The following is a 15,485-nucleotide window of genomic DNA, read 5'->3' on the forward strand; positions in this document are numbered from 1 at the left end:
CTCACGCCTTTTAATGTTGCACATATTCTATAGTCAATAAAGTAAACTAATTATTTAGGATACTCTGAAAAAAAACAATAGCAACGATGCGATTGAATTTTAATTCTCTATTTATTTATTTTTTCTTTTTATCTTGTTTATTTTTTGCCAAAAATCTCCCGCCAGTATAGTCAGTTTCTTGGAAAACAGGCCGTGGTAATACTAATGTAAGGCTCACCTCTACATGTAACAGACGACTCCACTCTGGTCTGACGTAGTAGATGATGCCATTCAGGGCCCCGGGTAGGGTACAGCCTCGCACCAGTAGGACCAGCAGGACGATGTAGGGGACCGTGGCCGTAATCCATACTGCCTAAAACACAAAGCACGCGCAGGGAGGTTTTATCATCGAATACCACTAGATACCAACATTTCGAATTTTTATAACTCAAATTTCATTTCCTTTTTCCCTTTCCCCTTTTGATTCTATGAGTCAAAATTTTGATCTACATATGGCATTTGAAGCATTTAAAATATTTTCATGGGTAGAATTTTCAGAACTGGGGTGAAACAATGTTTTTTACATTTTACTCTGCAACGGCGAGGCAAGCGAGGCCAAGACTCCTTCAACAGTTACAGTGGAAGGAATCGACAAATTCGGTGTTCAGCAAGTTCAAAATGGAGTTTAAATTGAACTCGCACCTCATGTGATCCAGAGACCGCTTTGGTGGCCTAAAGGTTAGAGCGTCCGCATAACCGGCGGGAATCAAAAATCAAACCTGGGTCGGGTCACACCAAAGACTTTAAAAATGATACATGCTGCTTCCTCGTTTGGTGCTGAGCACAGAGATATTAGAGTAAGGGAACAGGACTGGCTGGCTTGGTGTCAGTATAATGTGACTGGGTGGGGCCTCATGTCTGTTGTCTTCGGCATGATACTTCAGTGGCGGCAGCACTTTGGCGACATGGTCACAAGAAGACACAGTATATGTACGCACACTTAATGACTCCTCGCAGCCACATGAAAAATTGTTACATCAGAACGATGTAAAACCCCAAAAATTCATTCTGTCATTCATGTGATTCAGCCATTGAAGTGGACTATTTTGTCACGAGGCAAGAGTTTTGATTTACAGCCACAAATGTCTTTACAGATCACACTGGTAATCGGTTACCCGCCAAGATGGCCGCTTGCTTTCAGAGAGCTCTCAGAAAGGAGGCTGCCAGATATTCCCGAGTATACGATTACATGGACAGGAATGCAGCGTGAGCTAGACTTGAACTCACACCGGCTCTATTGGTGATAATAAGAGGCTCTTGCGCCAGCAGGCTAACCACTCGGCCAGTATATCAGACAGGAAACTTTGATATAGTTACTGCGAGTCAACCTAGCAACCGAATTGGAAATCCATCCCCTCTGAAGCAATTCGATCATAAGCTATAATGAAAAAAACACTAAATCTGGACAACCGGGTAATCTAGTCTACCTAGATGGCTCAAAGTACTCATTCCTACATAAGCTATATTATCTATTGTTCATTCCTGCTTTGCGATAACGTTTTTTGAGCAACCTGGTAGCCTACGCTCTAAATACTAATCTGTTCAATTCCGCATCATATTCTGTTTTATGAGTGATAGTTTAACACACTGCGTTATTGCAACATAATACTATATCATGGACAAAATACTATACTATACTGCTAAGTCTTTCATATTTTCATACACAACATAACGGCAGGTAGGGAAAAAAATAATGTATTCTGCTATCACTCGGAAAACATAGTATTCTATAAATTTTAAAAATTCTTTTTTAGAGAATTTAGAGAATTCTTTTTTCTTTATATAGATGTTTGTATAGTTGAGATTTTTTAGTTGAGATTTTTTTAGGTAGTACTTAACAGTTGTTTAGTCATATGACGTTTGTCGAGTGTAATGTACTATTCATCCAATGCCAGAGGACAATGATCAGTTCAGCTTGGACCCGAGTCACCATTACGTGTCCTTGGTCAGAATTGGCTGCTGACGGAATCGACCGTGACAGCGTTGGTTTTGTTGAAAATACAGCGCGCAGTCGTACGTCCATGTCTGCATATGTGCTGGAGTGTGAGTTAGGAATGTGGTAAGATTGATCTGTCCAATATTCATTCGAATTGTTTAATTCAATGTTGTTGTTTTTTTTCTTTTGTTCGTTAAATGATAGTCGAGATGTAATTCTATCGCAGCTGTCATAGTGGACAACAGCCAACATTGTTATAGCGTCACAAACATAGCAGTCAATCCTGACCTGTGGTTAAATTGTCAATCTATCCAGAAACGAATGTCTCAAAATAGAAGGCTAAAAAATTAGAGAGATCCATCCACAACACAATTACAAGGGTTTAATAATAAAATTTGTTTTATTTTTTCATTCCAACTTGTGTTTGAAAACCATGAACATCGAATAAAAAATCATCCCGGAATATCACACTTGCATTTTGTTCTTAATAAGAAGCCATTCTCTTCAAAATTTTTTTTTGTCTAGAAATGCCCATATGAGCAGTGCTGCTGTCTTCAGGCTGAAGCATGATAACCTTGTTGCTATGACAACGACATGATCGCTCATTCTTCTCCCACAAGAGCGTAATGTTACGTATGTGAAGGTCAAGTAGTTCCAAATGAATCCAGAGAATACACATAAAATAATAATACACACACTGAATCCAGGATTCGTTAGCAACTTAATTGTCCACGTAAAGATCGTGGGACACGGGGACCTTTTGTCCGGCACAAATGTCTGAATTAATTCGAGGTAAATCAAAAAAGAACATGTAGAGAAAGACTACGGTTACTCCGTTGTGTCATTGACAACGCCCTGTGGTAAAGGTTGTAAGACTGCATGTTTAATTACCTTTCCGGAGCTCTTAATGCCCTTCCACAGACTGAAGTATATGACAAGGAAGACAGCCAATAGGCAGAGAGCCATGCTCCATTTGACTCCGCCCACGTTGTCGATTCCGTTTGAGTACTGCACTTCCAAAACTCGACGACTGGAAAAAATGAAGAAATATATATTTACTTTTTACTTATTTATTTGATTGATACCGGTATTTTCCAACACAGAAGAAACATTTGCGTTAACTTATGGCTCCTTAATACTTGGGCGGTATTTATTTATTTGATCGATGTTTTACACCGTATTCAAGAATATTTCACATATATGCCTGCGTTCAGCATTATGGTGGTAGGAAACCACGCAGAGGACAGGGGAAACCCACGACCATCTGCAGGTTGCTGGCAAACCTTCCCACGAATGTCCGGAAGAGAAGCCAGCATGAGCTGGACTTGAACTCGCATTGGTGAGAAGCTCTTGTATCACTGCGCCTCGCCAGTACGCAAGCTACTAGCTGCCAAAATTGCCTTTAGTCAGTGACAAGTAACAACACAAGCTCTACATATGGATGTGTCCATATTCTTGCACAGAAAATGAGGTTAGAACAGTTTTGCTAATTTATAATGTTAAACTGCATAAGCTCGGTTTCAACGGCAAGAACTCATTGCCTCGGGTGACGCCATAATTATTCAAAAAACAGTGTTAGATGTCACCAACGACAGGCAATCTGCTAGCGAGTATGACTGACTTTGCAGATAGCTGAATATAGGCGAATGGTTAAAAGAAATAGACCATAAGGGGTTTAATACAGCATTAAAGGTAAAGCAGTTAGTAGCTACTTGAAAAACTCCTCGGCTGCAGACGCAGAGGTGTTGGTTCTGTTGGCAGCTGATTGATTTAAGTTCTGCAGAACGGAGAAACAGTCGGGTGTGTTCCACTCGTTGTTGCATCGAGCCCACGGCACCTCAGACCGGAAGCAGGAGAAGGTGTAGAACACGGCCCAGGCGACAACAGTGTTGTAATACATAGCAACGAAGACGGCGATAAAACAGATCCCGTACCCTACACCTGCCAACGAAACAGACAGACATGGTTCACTGAGTGGTTGACTTGTTGATTGATGGATAGATCAGTAGACTAAAAGGGTATGACGGGGTAAAACACCAATAAAATAAATAAATAAATAAATAAATAAATAAATGAGTAGGTGATGATGGGCTAAGTGATTAATTAATTGATCCATCAAGCCCAAAGGCTTAAATGAAAATCCAAACTGTTCACCAGAACTTAACGTCTAACTGATTTATTTCAAATTCCAGATAGCAACAGAAATTGAATACAATGTGTTACGTGGTAGAATAACTACTAGTTGTGGGCGAAGTTTGATACATACGGTCTTCAGAAGTCCATCGCGTGGTAATTTAAAATTTAAAAACTCCTAGACAAGACAATACACGGTACACTAGGAACGAAATAAACACAATGGTAATACCATCTGTCATGAATGTTTATACGTGTACGTGTCACACAGTTATTTTCATGTCATATGCCGACGAAAGATCATTACACTCAAAAAATTAATCTGTTAATCTTAGCAGAACCTTTGTTGTTTGGGTGATGCTAGAATGTATTCTTCTGTTGCAGCAGATTGTTCTGTTAAATACAGCACACATATTCTATTTATTCAACAGATTAACAGATTGATTCTTTTAGCGTAGATGTGTGCACATGCACTGTGTCTCCTTGTGGTAGGGTGAGTCCATACCACCAAAGTGGTGCTGGTACTAAAGCAACATGCCGAAGACACCATATACGACACTCCACCCAGTCACATTATACTGACACCAAGCCAACCAGCCCTGTTTTCTTGCTCCAACTTCTCAGCAACAAGTACTATTTTTAAAGTCTTTGGTATGACCCGACCCGGAAGTCAATGGTAACACCTCCGACATTCTGTTCATATATGTACATAGTCACATCTGTGCTATTCTTCCGACGTATGTTTCTAGTACCGTCGTCAAGGATAGCCAGAAGGACGCTTTATTTATGATCCAGTGAGGATCCAGTGAAGTCGAGAAGCGACTGAATCAAAACAGTAATGTACTTACCACTGAAAATAGGACAGACATTTTACACGTTCATCGAAACCAGGTCATATATTTTCAATCACACCATTTCTGCTTACCACTACCTTCAGTTTGCAAACTTGTTACTGAAAACAGGCTCAATAATTTTCCACACACCTTTTGTGTTTATCACTAAAACAAGAGAAATATTTTGCCACACACTTATCGTACTTACCGCTAAAAACAGCACAGATATTTCCACACACATTTTGCGTTTAACACTGAAAAAAGGAAAGATATTTCCCCACACACCTTTCGTACTGATCACTAAAAACAGGACAGATATTTTTCCACGCACTTTTGTACTTATCAATAAAAACAGGACACATATTTCCAATATACCTTTCATACTTACAACTGAAAACAGGTAAGATATTTTCCACACACTTTCATACTTACAACTGAAAACAGGTAAGATATTTTCCACACACTTTTATACTTACCACTGAAAATAGGACAGAAATTTTTCCAAACATTTTTATACTTACCACTGAAGATAGGACAGATATTTTTCCACACACTGATCATCCCACACCGCTGATATTGCCCCAAAGCTAGCTCCATGTAAAACAGCGGTAAACCAGCAAAAATCAGCATTATGAGGTAGGGGATTAAAAACGCACCTGAAAGTTGAGCAGAAATGAACAAATAAATCAATCTCTGATCGGTGCGGCCACTATGTTTGGACTGTCACATAAGAATCCTGAGGATTCAGGACTCGTGTGAACAGGGAATTGTATGATTGGGGACGAAAAAAATGAATTTGGGATCAAAAATGGTGCCCGCTATACAACGCCTGGGAGCTTCATACGCCTTCGCTAGATTGCTCACTGCACGCTTATTAAATTCATCAGGCATACGCAATATCGCCCCTCATATAAGCATAAGTAATGAAAACGACCAGCATCAGGGGTAATAAGAAAAATAAATTTGGGCTGGGGTTATACAAAAATGACAGATTTGGGATACAAATTGAAGATACAGCATGCATCCTGAAAATGTCTTTACTACAAAATCTATGAGTTTTACAAGCTTTTCTTCATGAAGAAGAGTTTATTACATGAAAAATACACCAGAATTTGACGGACAAAGGAATTCCTACATTATTATATGCATAAATTACAGAGTATTTTTATATTAAATAACAGTCAAATAAATTTATAATACAAATAAATACGACGCCTTTTAACCCATGCGAGAAGCAAACGATATGGTAATATACAAGTTAATTCCTTTTAACCCATGCGAGAAGCAAACGATATGGTAATATACAAGTCAGAAAGAGTGTTTGTGGATGTATATTTTTTTTCTCGGAGCGAAATCCTGTCATTTGCAGTCCTTCGTCAGTTCTACACTTATGTGTAAAGCATTCGGAAAATGCGGCTAGGAAATGCCCCAGTCCGAAACCGTTGACGGCCGTGTGTGTGAGGAGAAGGTGGATGGTGAGGAGAGGCTAATTTATGACACAATCTCGCTCAAGAAAGGCCTGATGTACTTACAAACCGAATTAAATCAAAGTTAATGCATTTCGTGGTTTTAAAAGAAAGATGGGGGTGAGATTACTACTTCGCCGCTGTGGTGGTGTTACTAATATATGAGGAAATAGTTGGAATTCCGTAATGTCACAGAAGTCGTGAAAAAAATGTAACCTAAAACTAGGATACGATCGGAAATTATGCACAAGCTCCCTTCTTCCTGTTTTCGCTCCTTCCTTCCTAGGATTTTTCTTATTTAAATACCCTTCTCAAAGTTTATTACTTACTTTCATTATTATTATTATTATTATTGTGATTATTATATTTTTGTCTTTTCTAACCTTACTGAAGATTTAAGCATTACCGTTATGATAAGAGACGTGTTCAGTTGGGGATAAACACATAGCAATACTGACTAGTAACATTAGTAAATTACGTAAAAAAATAGTCGTGTTAATGTGTAAGATTAACATATGCTAAGAGCTGAGAATTATTTGTGAGAAGAATTTTACTTAAAGAGACTATACCGGAGAGTTTTGGCCCAAAAATATATAGCGCAAATCTAATCGAATTTTGGCCATTACTTTAGAATAGCCGGAATAGTTACCTTGCATAACACATCCGCCTTGGTCGGGGCCTGCCTTGCCATTCAAAATTGGTCATTAACTTCACAGAATGTATTATCTGGGGAATCTTGATGGCTTTTCAAACATAAGAATCATTCTAATGCTCTAAATAGGACAGGTGCAAATCTGATATTGTCTGAAGGCAATAATTTGAGCTATTCATAGTAAAACAGAAAGCTTGTTTCAGTTAGTGATTATAGCTTTTTTGTAGCATAAAATCTCCGGAATAGTTTCTTAAAACGATGCCAACGAAATCCCATTCATGTATGTATTTGATTGGTGTTTTACGCCTTACTCAAGAATATTTTAGTTTTACGACGGCGGCCAGCATTATGAGTGGAACGAAACCGTGCAGAGACTGGGGAAACCACGACCATCCATGGCCGGGTTCACTTCTTGTTTTTTATTATATTTCACAAGAGTGGGGTTATGGGTGTGTGCAGTATATATGACGAAGAAGTATATTTGTTGAAGGTCAACTTTAAAAGTGGACGAAATCAGGTAGAGCTTTGGTGAGGATCTATGCATCAAAACAGACGCCAGTCATATAGATGGACGTTCCGGATCAATAATCCCAAAGCCAATTCCCAAATCGACGTCCAAATCGACGTTTACCACAAACCACCAAAAGTGATTAAAAGAGAGTAAGAAATTAGAACGGAATCATGCAAAGAAAAGCAGTCAACAATTTTCAATGATACTGGAAAGACACACGGTATGTTCTACGCGAATGAGGGAAATCAGTATTGCATTCGTGTTCCAAGCTCGTATATAAGTTGTCGATAATAGAAAAAGTATGTATCTCAGTTGCTTTTTGATTGCAACTGTTCATTTATCCAATGTGGCGATCTAATTCAACCCGATGAAAAAACAGCCCCTAGTCTCAGTGAAGAATTCATGCCTCTCGGCACCCCCCCCCCCCCCCCCTTTCCTATCTAATCCCCACCACGCCCTTTTTATCCTCAATCCAAAATGAATCTAAGGCCACACTTTAGTAGAGCTAGTCTGGGAAAACGATGGAGTCAGTGCCTGTTGATTAACTTACGACATGTCCAAGACCTCACATGAATGTGACACTTGTTGGTTTGGATTTCACCGGAGAGAAAAAAAATGTTTAGCCGTTCGTGGTTTCAATATCTTCTGGAGACTCCGTAATTATCAATGTTCCGCAAATTATTACCTGTAACTTTACCTACAAGGTGATACGAAGCTGATCCGGGGCATAAACAAGCTGATATGTCGGTCAGTCCATAAATCACCCTGGGGCCAGATTAACTCAGGCTCATTGTAGCAAATTCCTGCAACCCGATTATCAGTGATAATTACACATTGCCGCCCTTCCACGGGGGGGGGGGGGGGAGGGGGGAGAGAAAGGTGGTGGTGGAAAAGGTCTTTTGTGATACCCGAGTCTCCTTGCCGACCCTGGGCATGCAGGCGACGAGTACGTATGGACGTACGAAGAAACCGATTCACTTACCTACATCACATACACCCTTAAAATGAAAATATTGGTAATGTTCTATAAAAATGAGGTCTTTGGCTTTCCCAAAATTCCTCCCATCATAATGTTGGCTGCCGTCGAATAACTGAAATAGGCCCTACTGAGTGTGTAAAACTCCAGTCAAGAAGAATAGATAAATAAGTCTCTACCAAGTGACTGTGTACAAATTTGCACATCCACAAGGACAGTCCGGAAATTAAGTAACGTAATGTTACAACGTGCATATAAAAAATACGTGGCTTAACATATCAAACTGTGGGTACACATAGCTTGGTATATTTAATATGTGCAACATTTTAACAGCCAGGAATCGTTGACAGTTGCATTTTATCAACTCAGCACATACATTCACATATTCTTAAAAGGCTAATGTTAACATGTTAAACTGTTGATACTCATAGTTTGCTACATTTAACATGTTGTGTATCATTTAAACACTCAGAAAGTATTGACAGTTGCATTTTTAACAGATTACGTATATTCACACGTCGTTAAAGCCCTAATGTTAAAAGGCCAAACATGTTAAATGTTGTAAAATGCGAATCAGTGTCAATTTTAAATAAGTTTTTGCATGTTGTAATATAATCTTAAATCAAAAAACTTTTTACATACATAGCGTGGACACAATACCAAAAAATGTTAATTTGACCTTTAGATAGTGAACATTTTCTTAACATTTTAACATGATAAATGCTTTCATTCCGTCACCACTGTCAAATGTTTGAATTTACCACTAGTCAGTGAGAAAGTGAGAAAATCTGTGTATGGTTTTAAGCGTAGACCTCTCTCTTCGAACGATGTGATTTATGTACTTTACAAACATCTGACTTATTCATTACGTCAAGTCTCCTAGCTAAATGGCGAAAGACGCTTTATCGCCAGAGTTAATATCTTACTGTGCATTTATATATGTCATATAGGTAATTCTATCCATCTGTATCTCCCGCTTTTCCACCTCGCATTCATTTTGATCGGGATTCATCAGCTTGAAATAAAGAATTATTATTATTATTTATTATTATTATCAAAGTTATATATAACATTTCAGTTTTTGAGGGTGTACATTCATTAATTTTGTGGTTACGTTACGAGCATGTGTCTCCACCCAACATACCAAGATGCTATCAGAAGTATAATGGAGACGAATTTGCGGTATATCAGGAGTATGCCAGAGTGGGCGTGTCGCAACCTGACTCTCCAATGCACATCACAGATTAGCTTCACGGGTCTCCAGGGGTTATGCAATGAAATAGAGATTGTTATTTTTAATTTAAAGAACATTTTGTGTGTTCGGCTCAATTCTTGTGGATTCAGAACAGCTATAGATGACTGATGTAGGCCTACAGATTACATATGATATGCAGCCCACATGTTCTCTATTAGACCGTCGGACTTCGTGGCCGAGGTGGTTCGCGTACCAGCGCGGAAAACCTCTCGTGAAAGTGGTCGCTGTGAGTTAAATCAGTATTATGGCTGGGGCAGGGCGGCTTACTTGCCTTCGGTAAGTCGTCTCAGTGAAGCAGCACTAATTAAAAGAGCGGTGGAAATCCGTCCTGCAACAAGGAGGCACATTTCACGTACATGCACCCAAAGGATTCCTTTGTCGTCATATGACTGAAAAATTGTTGAGTACGACGTTAAACCCCAAGCACTCACTCACTCACTCTCGGTCGTACGTGAGAAGGGCTTCCAGCAAACTGCGGATGGTTGTGGGTTTCCGCCGGCTCTGCCCGGTTTCCATGCACCACAAGGCTAACCGCCGTCGTATAAGTGAAATATTCTTGAGTATGGTTTCAAACACATTCTCTAAGTGTTAAAGAGACAGAACCAGTTACATGCTGTAAAGCGTGAATGTCGTCACTCCAAACTGTTTCACCGAGAAATAATTGTTTGCAAGTGGTGACATTTTTAACACTTATATAATGCGGAATACAACAATTAAAAGTGTGAATTCCCAACACATTTAACAAAGAGGTGATAACTTAAAATTAACATTACCAAGGCTTCCTTCCTCTTCTACTGCCAAAATGTGGTAATTAACCATGTTAAAGTTGTTTTACAATTTCAGTTTTTTTTATTTATTTATTTGATTGGTGTTTTACGCCGTACTCAAGAATATTTCACTTATATGACGGCGGCCAGCATTATAGTGGGTGGAAACTGGGCAGAGCCCGGGGGAAAACCCACGACCATCCGCAGGTAGCTGGAAGACCTTCCCACGTACGGCCGGAGAGGAAGCCAGCATGAGCTGGACTTGAACTCACAGCGACCGCATTGGTGAGAGACTCCTAGGTCATTACGCTGCGCTAGCGCGCTAACCAACTGAGCCACGGAGGCCCCTAATTTCAGTTTTAAGAGAATTTTAAGGGATATGCACGAAGCATTATCGAGGTTAGACAGAATCTGCAAGACTTAATCACAAAACAATCCATAATCCATATAATTTCATTCTAACACGTCCATTATATCAGGTCATTATGAGGTCATTAGGGGCTATAGTCTACACACTTGCGGAGATATAATGATTGGTCAAACCATCAAACTGTTTACACTATATAGTGTACAAGAAATGTCAGACGACGAGGAAATGCGAGTAATTTTTAATTTGCTTTTAAAAGTTGAAAAAAAACGAACACAACATTTCGATTGTATCTACCCAGTCGTAATAACGTCTCTAGTAAATAATGCAATTCACGCATACCTTTTTAAGCGTCTTTCTACCCCTGATCAGGGGTCGAAGTACGCGCCTTTTTTCCGGTAATTCAAATGTCTCCTAAAGACTGCAAAACAGTGTCGCCAAAGAACCCTGGATAAGATAACCCGCAGTTACAATATGACCGCAACATAACTCTAATCGTAGATACGAAACTATCTTGTTGCGTTATGTAATTCTTGTGTCACTAATTGTTTATCTGTGCACCAATTTACTTTTGCAACGTTGAATCTATGGATAAGAATTTGCTTTATGAGTAACGGTTAATGCAGTTTAGGCCTAGTAACCGAGATTCGCTCTAAACTGCCTCAAACCAGAACCACACACAGTAATGTATGCCTGTATTCCGCACGCTACTATAGGCTGTGACATCACATTACTTTGCGGTTGCTACAACACAGCAACCGACAACCATGTGCACACACAAAGGGCCCCATACACAGTAACATATGTTTCGTACCACACGGCACAGCAGTCGCACAATAGGCCTATTGCGCGGTAAAGGCCCGTTCTCGCGATGATATTTGTAGTACCCAATTCGACTTGTAATGTTCTACAAAAATCGCATGTAACATGGTCGCATGGGACTTGAGGATATCACGTTTTTCTCGTTCAATTCCGTTGCTAAGGTCTGGCGTTTTTGTCAGCACGTTTGTCATAATGAGTTGTTTACTGTAATTCACATGATGTGTAATTTCATAGTAGATCTTGACAGTGATAGTAAGCAATAAATTGCTCCGTTTCAGGGGAGCGGTACGTCACTGTGCTTTTCTCGACACAAGCATTTGAATCGTCATGGTTGTTGACAAGCTTTGATTGGTAAAAACAAAGGGGCGTAACTTAAGCATATAGTGGGGGGGGGGGGGGGGGGGGGAATGAAGCGATCTGATTGCCCAGCGTGTGATTTGTGGCATGCAAATAGAACTTTCTCACGTTACCTCGTGGCTGCTAAACGCTATACCGTGTATACAACAACCCCAGAGTACACAGCAACAACCACAACTTGCTATATAGCCACAGAGTGCTGCACATACCTTCGGGGTGGTCCCACAAGAACCATTCAGTCGGCTGTGTAGCCCACAAAACAGTCATGTTGAGTGTTCGAATCCAGTTCTAGTTGGTTAAAATGTAATTTCGCATCAGTCTTACCTCAGACTGTCCATCTGCCTTAGTTTCCCATATAGGCTATTGCCCGTTTTCCCTTCTATAAAACGTCGCATAGGTTCTGATATATTATGGAGTAATTATACACATTAAAAGAAAAGAGAGGAAACAATATACAGGAAGGGAGGGAGGGAAATCCCTAAACGGCTGCTCCTTTTTCTGACGTGATTGGTAACTGTAAATCAATTTCCAATCGGGATTTCTTACGAGGCCATGGATGCGCCATAATGAAGCAACCGAAAATACAAGGCCATTGGATGCGCCATACTGAAGCAACCGGAAACACAAGGCCATGGGATGTGCCATAATGAAGCAACCGGAAACATGAGGCCATGGGATGCGCCATAATGAAGCAACCGGAAACATGAGGCCATGGGATGCGCCATAATGAAGCAACCGGAAACATGAGGCCATGGGATGCGCCATAATGAAGCAACCGGAAACATGAGGCCATGGGATGTGCCATAATGAAGCAACCGGAAACACGATGTCGCCTTACTTGTACACATATGTTAAAGGGCAAACCAAAGTTCGGCTGACATAAGTTGAAACAGGTGTATTCTATGGTTACAGAGATAACTCGCAACTGATTGATCAAAATGGATTACATGGTGGCGATTGTATTGCAAAATTGGACTTTAGCAATATGTCCGATTTTGCCAACTTTCAACTGCCATCTCACTTTGTCAACATCACAAAGAGTAAAAGTAATGCTTTATACTCTTCTTTTAGGAGACTGTATCGATACATATACATTTAGTCTGACATTGTCTTTTCTTTTTATTAATCAAGAGACAAACAATCGCGGCAATCACTCGTGCAACGGTCGAAGGGTTGCCCTCACCCACAGCTCATCAGCCTCTGACGTAAACACCGAATAGATAAATAAATAGGTAGGTGAATAAATAAATAAATATACCTACCTATACGTGTATATGACCTATCACTGTTTACTGCGTTTATCCTTAAGACTATATATATAAGAGACAGAAACACTATATAGTGAAATCAAAATCTTATGTGCAGTTCTTCGGGATTAAGTCGAACGATGTGTTTTTTTGATGGAAGTTCCAAGGAAATTTAAAGACAAAACAAAAAGAAAAAACAAGAATGTCTAGACAGGGTAAACAGACTGCTTAACAGATTGCGACACGCGCACTGTTGATACAAAGAACAACAATTTTCCTCACACACGTCTGGCAGCCAGAATGCGAGTTGTCGTTGACAAAACTGTTTCACGACACCTATAACAAACAGTAACATGAATTTGCATGAAAATTTTTTCACGCAAAGTTCGGTCTTTAGGAGGTTTATCGCTCCTACATAACAACGCAAGAGTTTCTTATGCCCACTGAATTCGCACAATCGACTATGTTGTTACGGTATTGAAAACGGCAACAGAAAACAGACTCAGTGACTCAATATTACAATGTAAACAATGCTTTATATATAGAATGAGACGTACAGTTTTACAGACAGTTAAACAACAACAACAACAACATACACATCAGTATTACCGGTCTTTACAAGTTTCCAGTTCACCTTTGCATCCCAAGGAATGTATTCCAGGAAATCCAACGTAAAGACCATGGGATAAACACACAATTCACACAAGTCACAAATTGTCCTAGACAGGTACTTCGCCAGATTAGCGAACACGAACACAGTACACAGGTTACACAGAACTGGAACAGTCAAGCCTTTGAATGACGTCACACCCGCAGAGCACAACACAGGGTAAATACAGGCATGGAGGTATAATCCACTTCAGATCAGTCACAGCTCCCGCAGAAGCTCACAAACGAGCCGTTCAGAGACGTAGAGTAATGTCACCTTGTGGCAGAACGAACGTCCTTTGCAAAACTGAAAACTTCAGTTTAGAGTCCTTGACGACCTTGTCGGTCAGGTGAGGTCAGCGTGTTAAACAAATTACACAGTCCACACTGTATAATCATAATAAAGATCCGAACACCAATAAACGTGACTTCCGCAGAAATTCACATAAACCAGACATCAGTACTACTGTGGTACACAAACGGTGCCGGCATAAAAAAATCTGTCCTCCCAAATGAAACTGGCATCACCAGCTCATATCAAAATAATGGACTCGATACGAGAGCGTCTCACACTCTCCTGGCTCCCAGTGGATGCAGCAAAAATACCTCCCCTCTGCACAGAAAACACGGCTTATATACGTGCCAGGTGGATTCAACTATTTTTAAACACAGAGTTTAACAGCCAATGAACAGCCAGTTAAATAAACAGAGCCTTGAACAAGGTGCTTTCGGCCAGGTCCGCGCTGTACATATATAACAGGGCCTGTTATGCTTTCACAAAGGTCCGCAGACTAACAGTACATGAAAACGTTAAAGTCATACATAACAATGTATACAGTTACATCAATTTCTCATGCATAGTCCAACACACTGGAATTCATTTCTCACGCGGGCATAGATATGGTTCCAACAATGAGATTCGATGTTCTGTTATGTTTGTGTCGAGGGCCATTGCCAGGCGAGTCGTGAACACCTTTCAAAACTGACACTATTGTAATGCTATTAACACCTACCAAAACTGATTGATACTGTAGTACACACGTAGTTATCGTCAGGGTCAATCTTAAGTGGTTCACAGAACGGTGGGATTACTCTGTTTGAGTGTATTCAAGCCTGTGTGTCAATCAGCGGAAATATAATCCGACAATCGTATGCCACCCATTGACTCGTGTGATTGTCAAAATGGAGCATAACATAACCGTTTTCGATCACAACTGATATAAATTCCCATATAAAATCGTGTAGCCAGCCTTTGACAAGGAATATATCAATATTCTGTTCGTGAGGCCTTGGTAACAATAGCTTGACGACGCTCGTGATGCCTGGTGGCAATTAGCGGTTAACGACGCTCGTGTGACCTTTTGCGCAGTCTACACTCAAAAACTTAATCTGTTAATTTTAACAGAAAGTCTGTTGTCTGAGTGACGCTAGAATGCATTCTGTTATTATCACATAATATTCTATAATGTTCAACAT

At 40.0% G+C, this 15,485-nt stretch overlaps 1 protein-coding gene across 1 annotated transcript in view; it reads right to left on the reverse strand.

Moving 5' to 3' along the window:
- LOC135476611 (sodium-dependent serotonin transporter-like) overlaps window positions 1-15,485 on the reverse strand; it is a 42,207-nt gene that overhangs the window by 12,292 nt on the left and 14,430 nt on the right. Inside the window, exons 2-5 of the mRNA XM_064756693.1 lie at window positions 5,463-5,597; window positions 3,688-3,916; window positions 2,867-3,005; window positions 218-352 (exon numbers count right to left, since the gene is read on the reverse strand). Of these exons, the coding sequence (XP_064612763.1) occupies window positions 218-352; window positions 2,867-3,005; window positions 3,688-3,916; window positions 5,463-5,597 (638 nt within the window). The remainder of the gene's footprint in view (window positions 1-217; window positions 353-2,866; window positions 3,006-3,687; window positions 3,917-5,462; window positions 5,598-15,485) is intronic.

The sequence above is a fragment of the Liolophura sinensis genome, chromosome 10 (genome assembly GCF_032854445.1).
Source record: "Liolophura sinensis isolate JHLJ2023 chromosome 10, CUHK_Ljap_v2, whole genome shotgun sequence".
Classification (NCBI taxonomy): domain Eukaryota; kingdom Metazoa; phylum Mollusca; class Polyplacophora; order Chitonida; family Chitonidae; genus Liolophura; species Liolophura sinensis.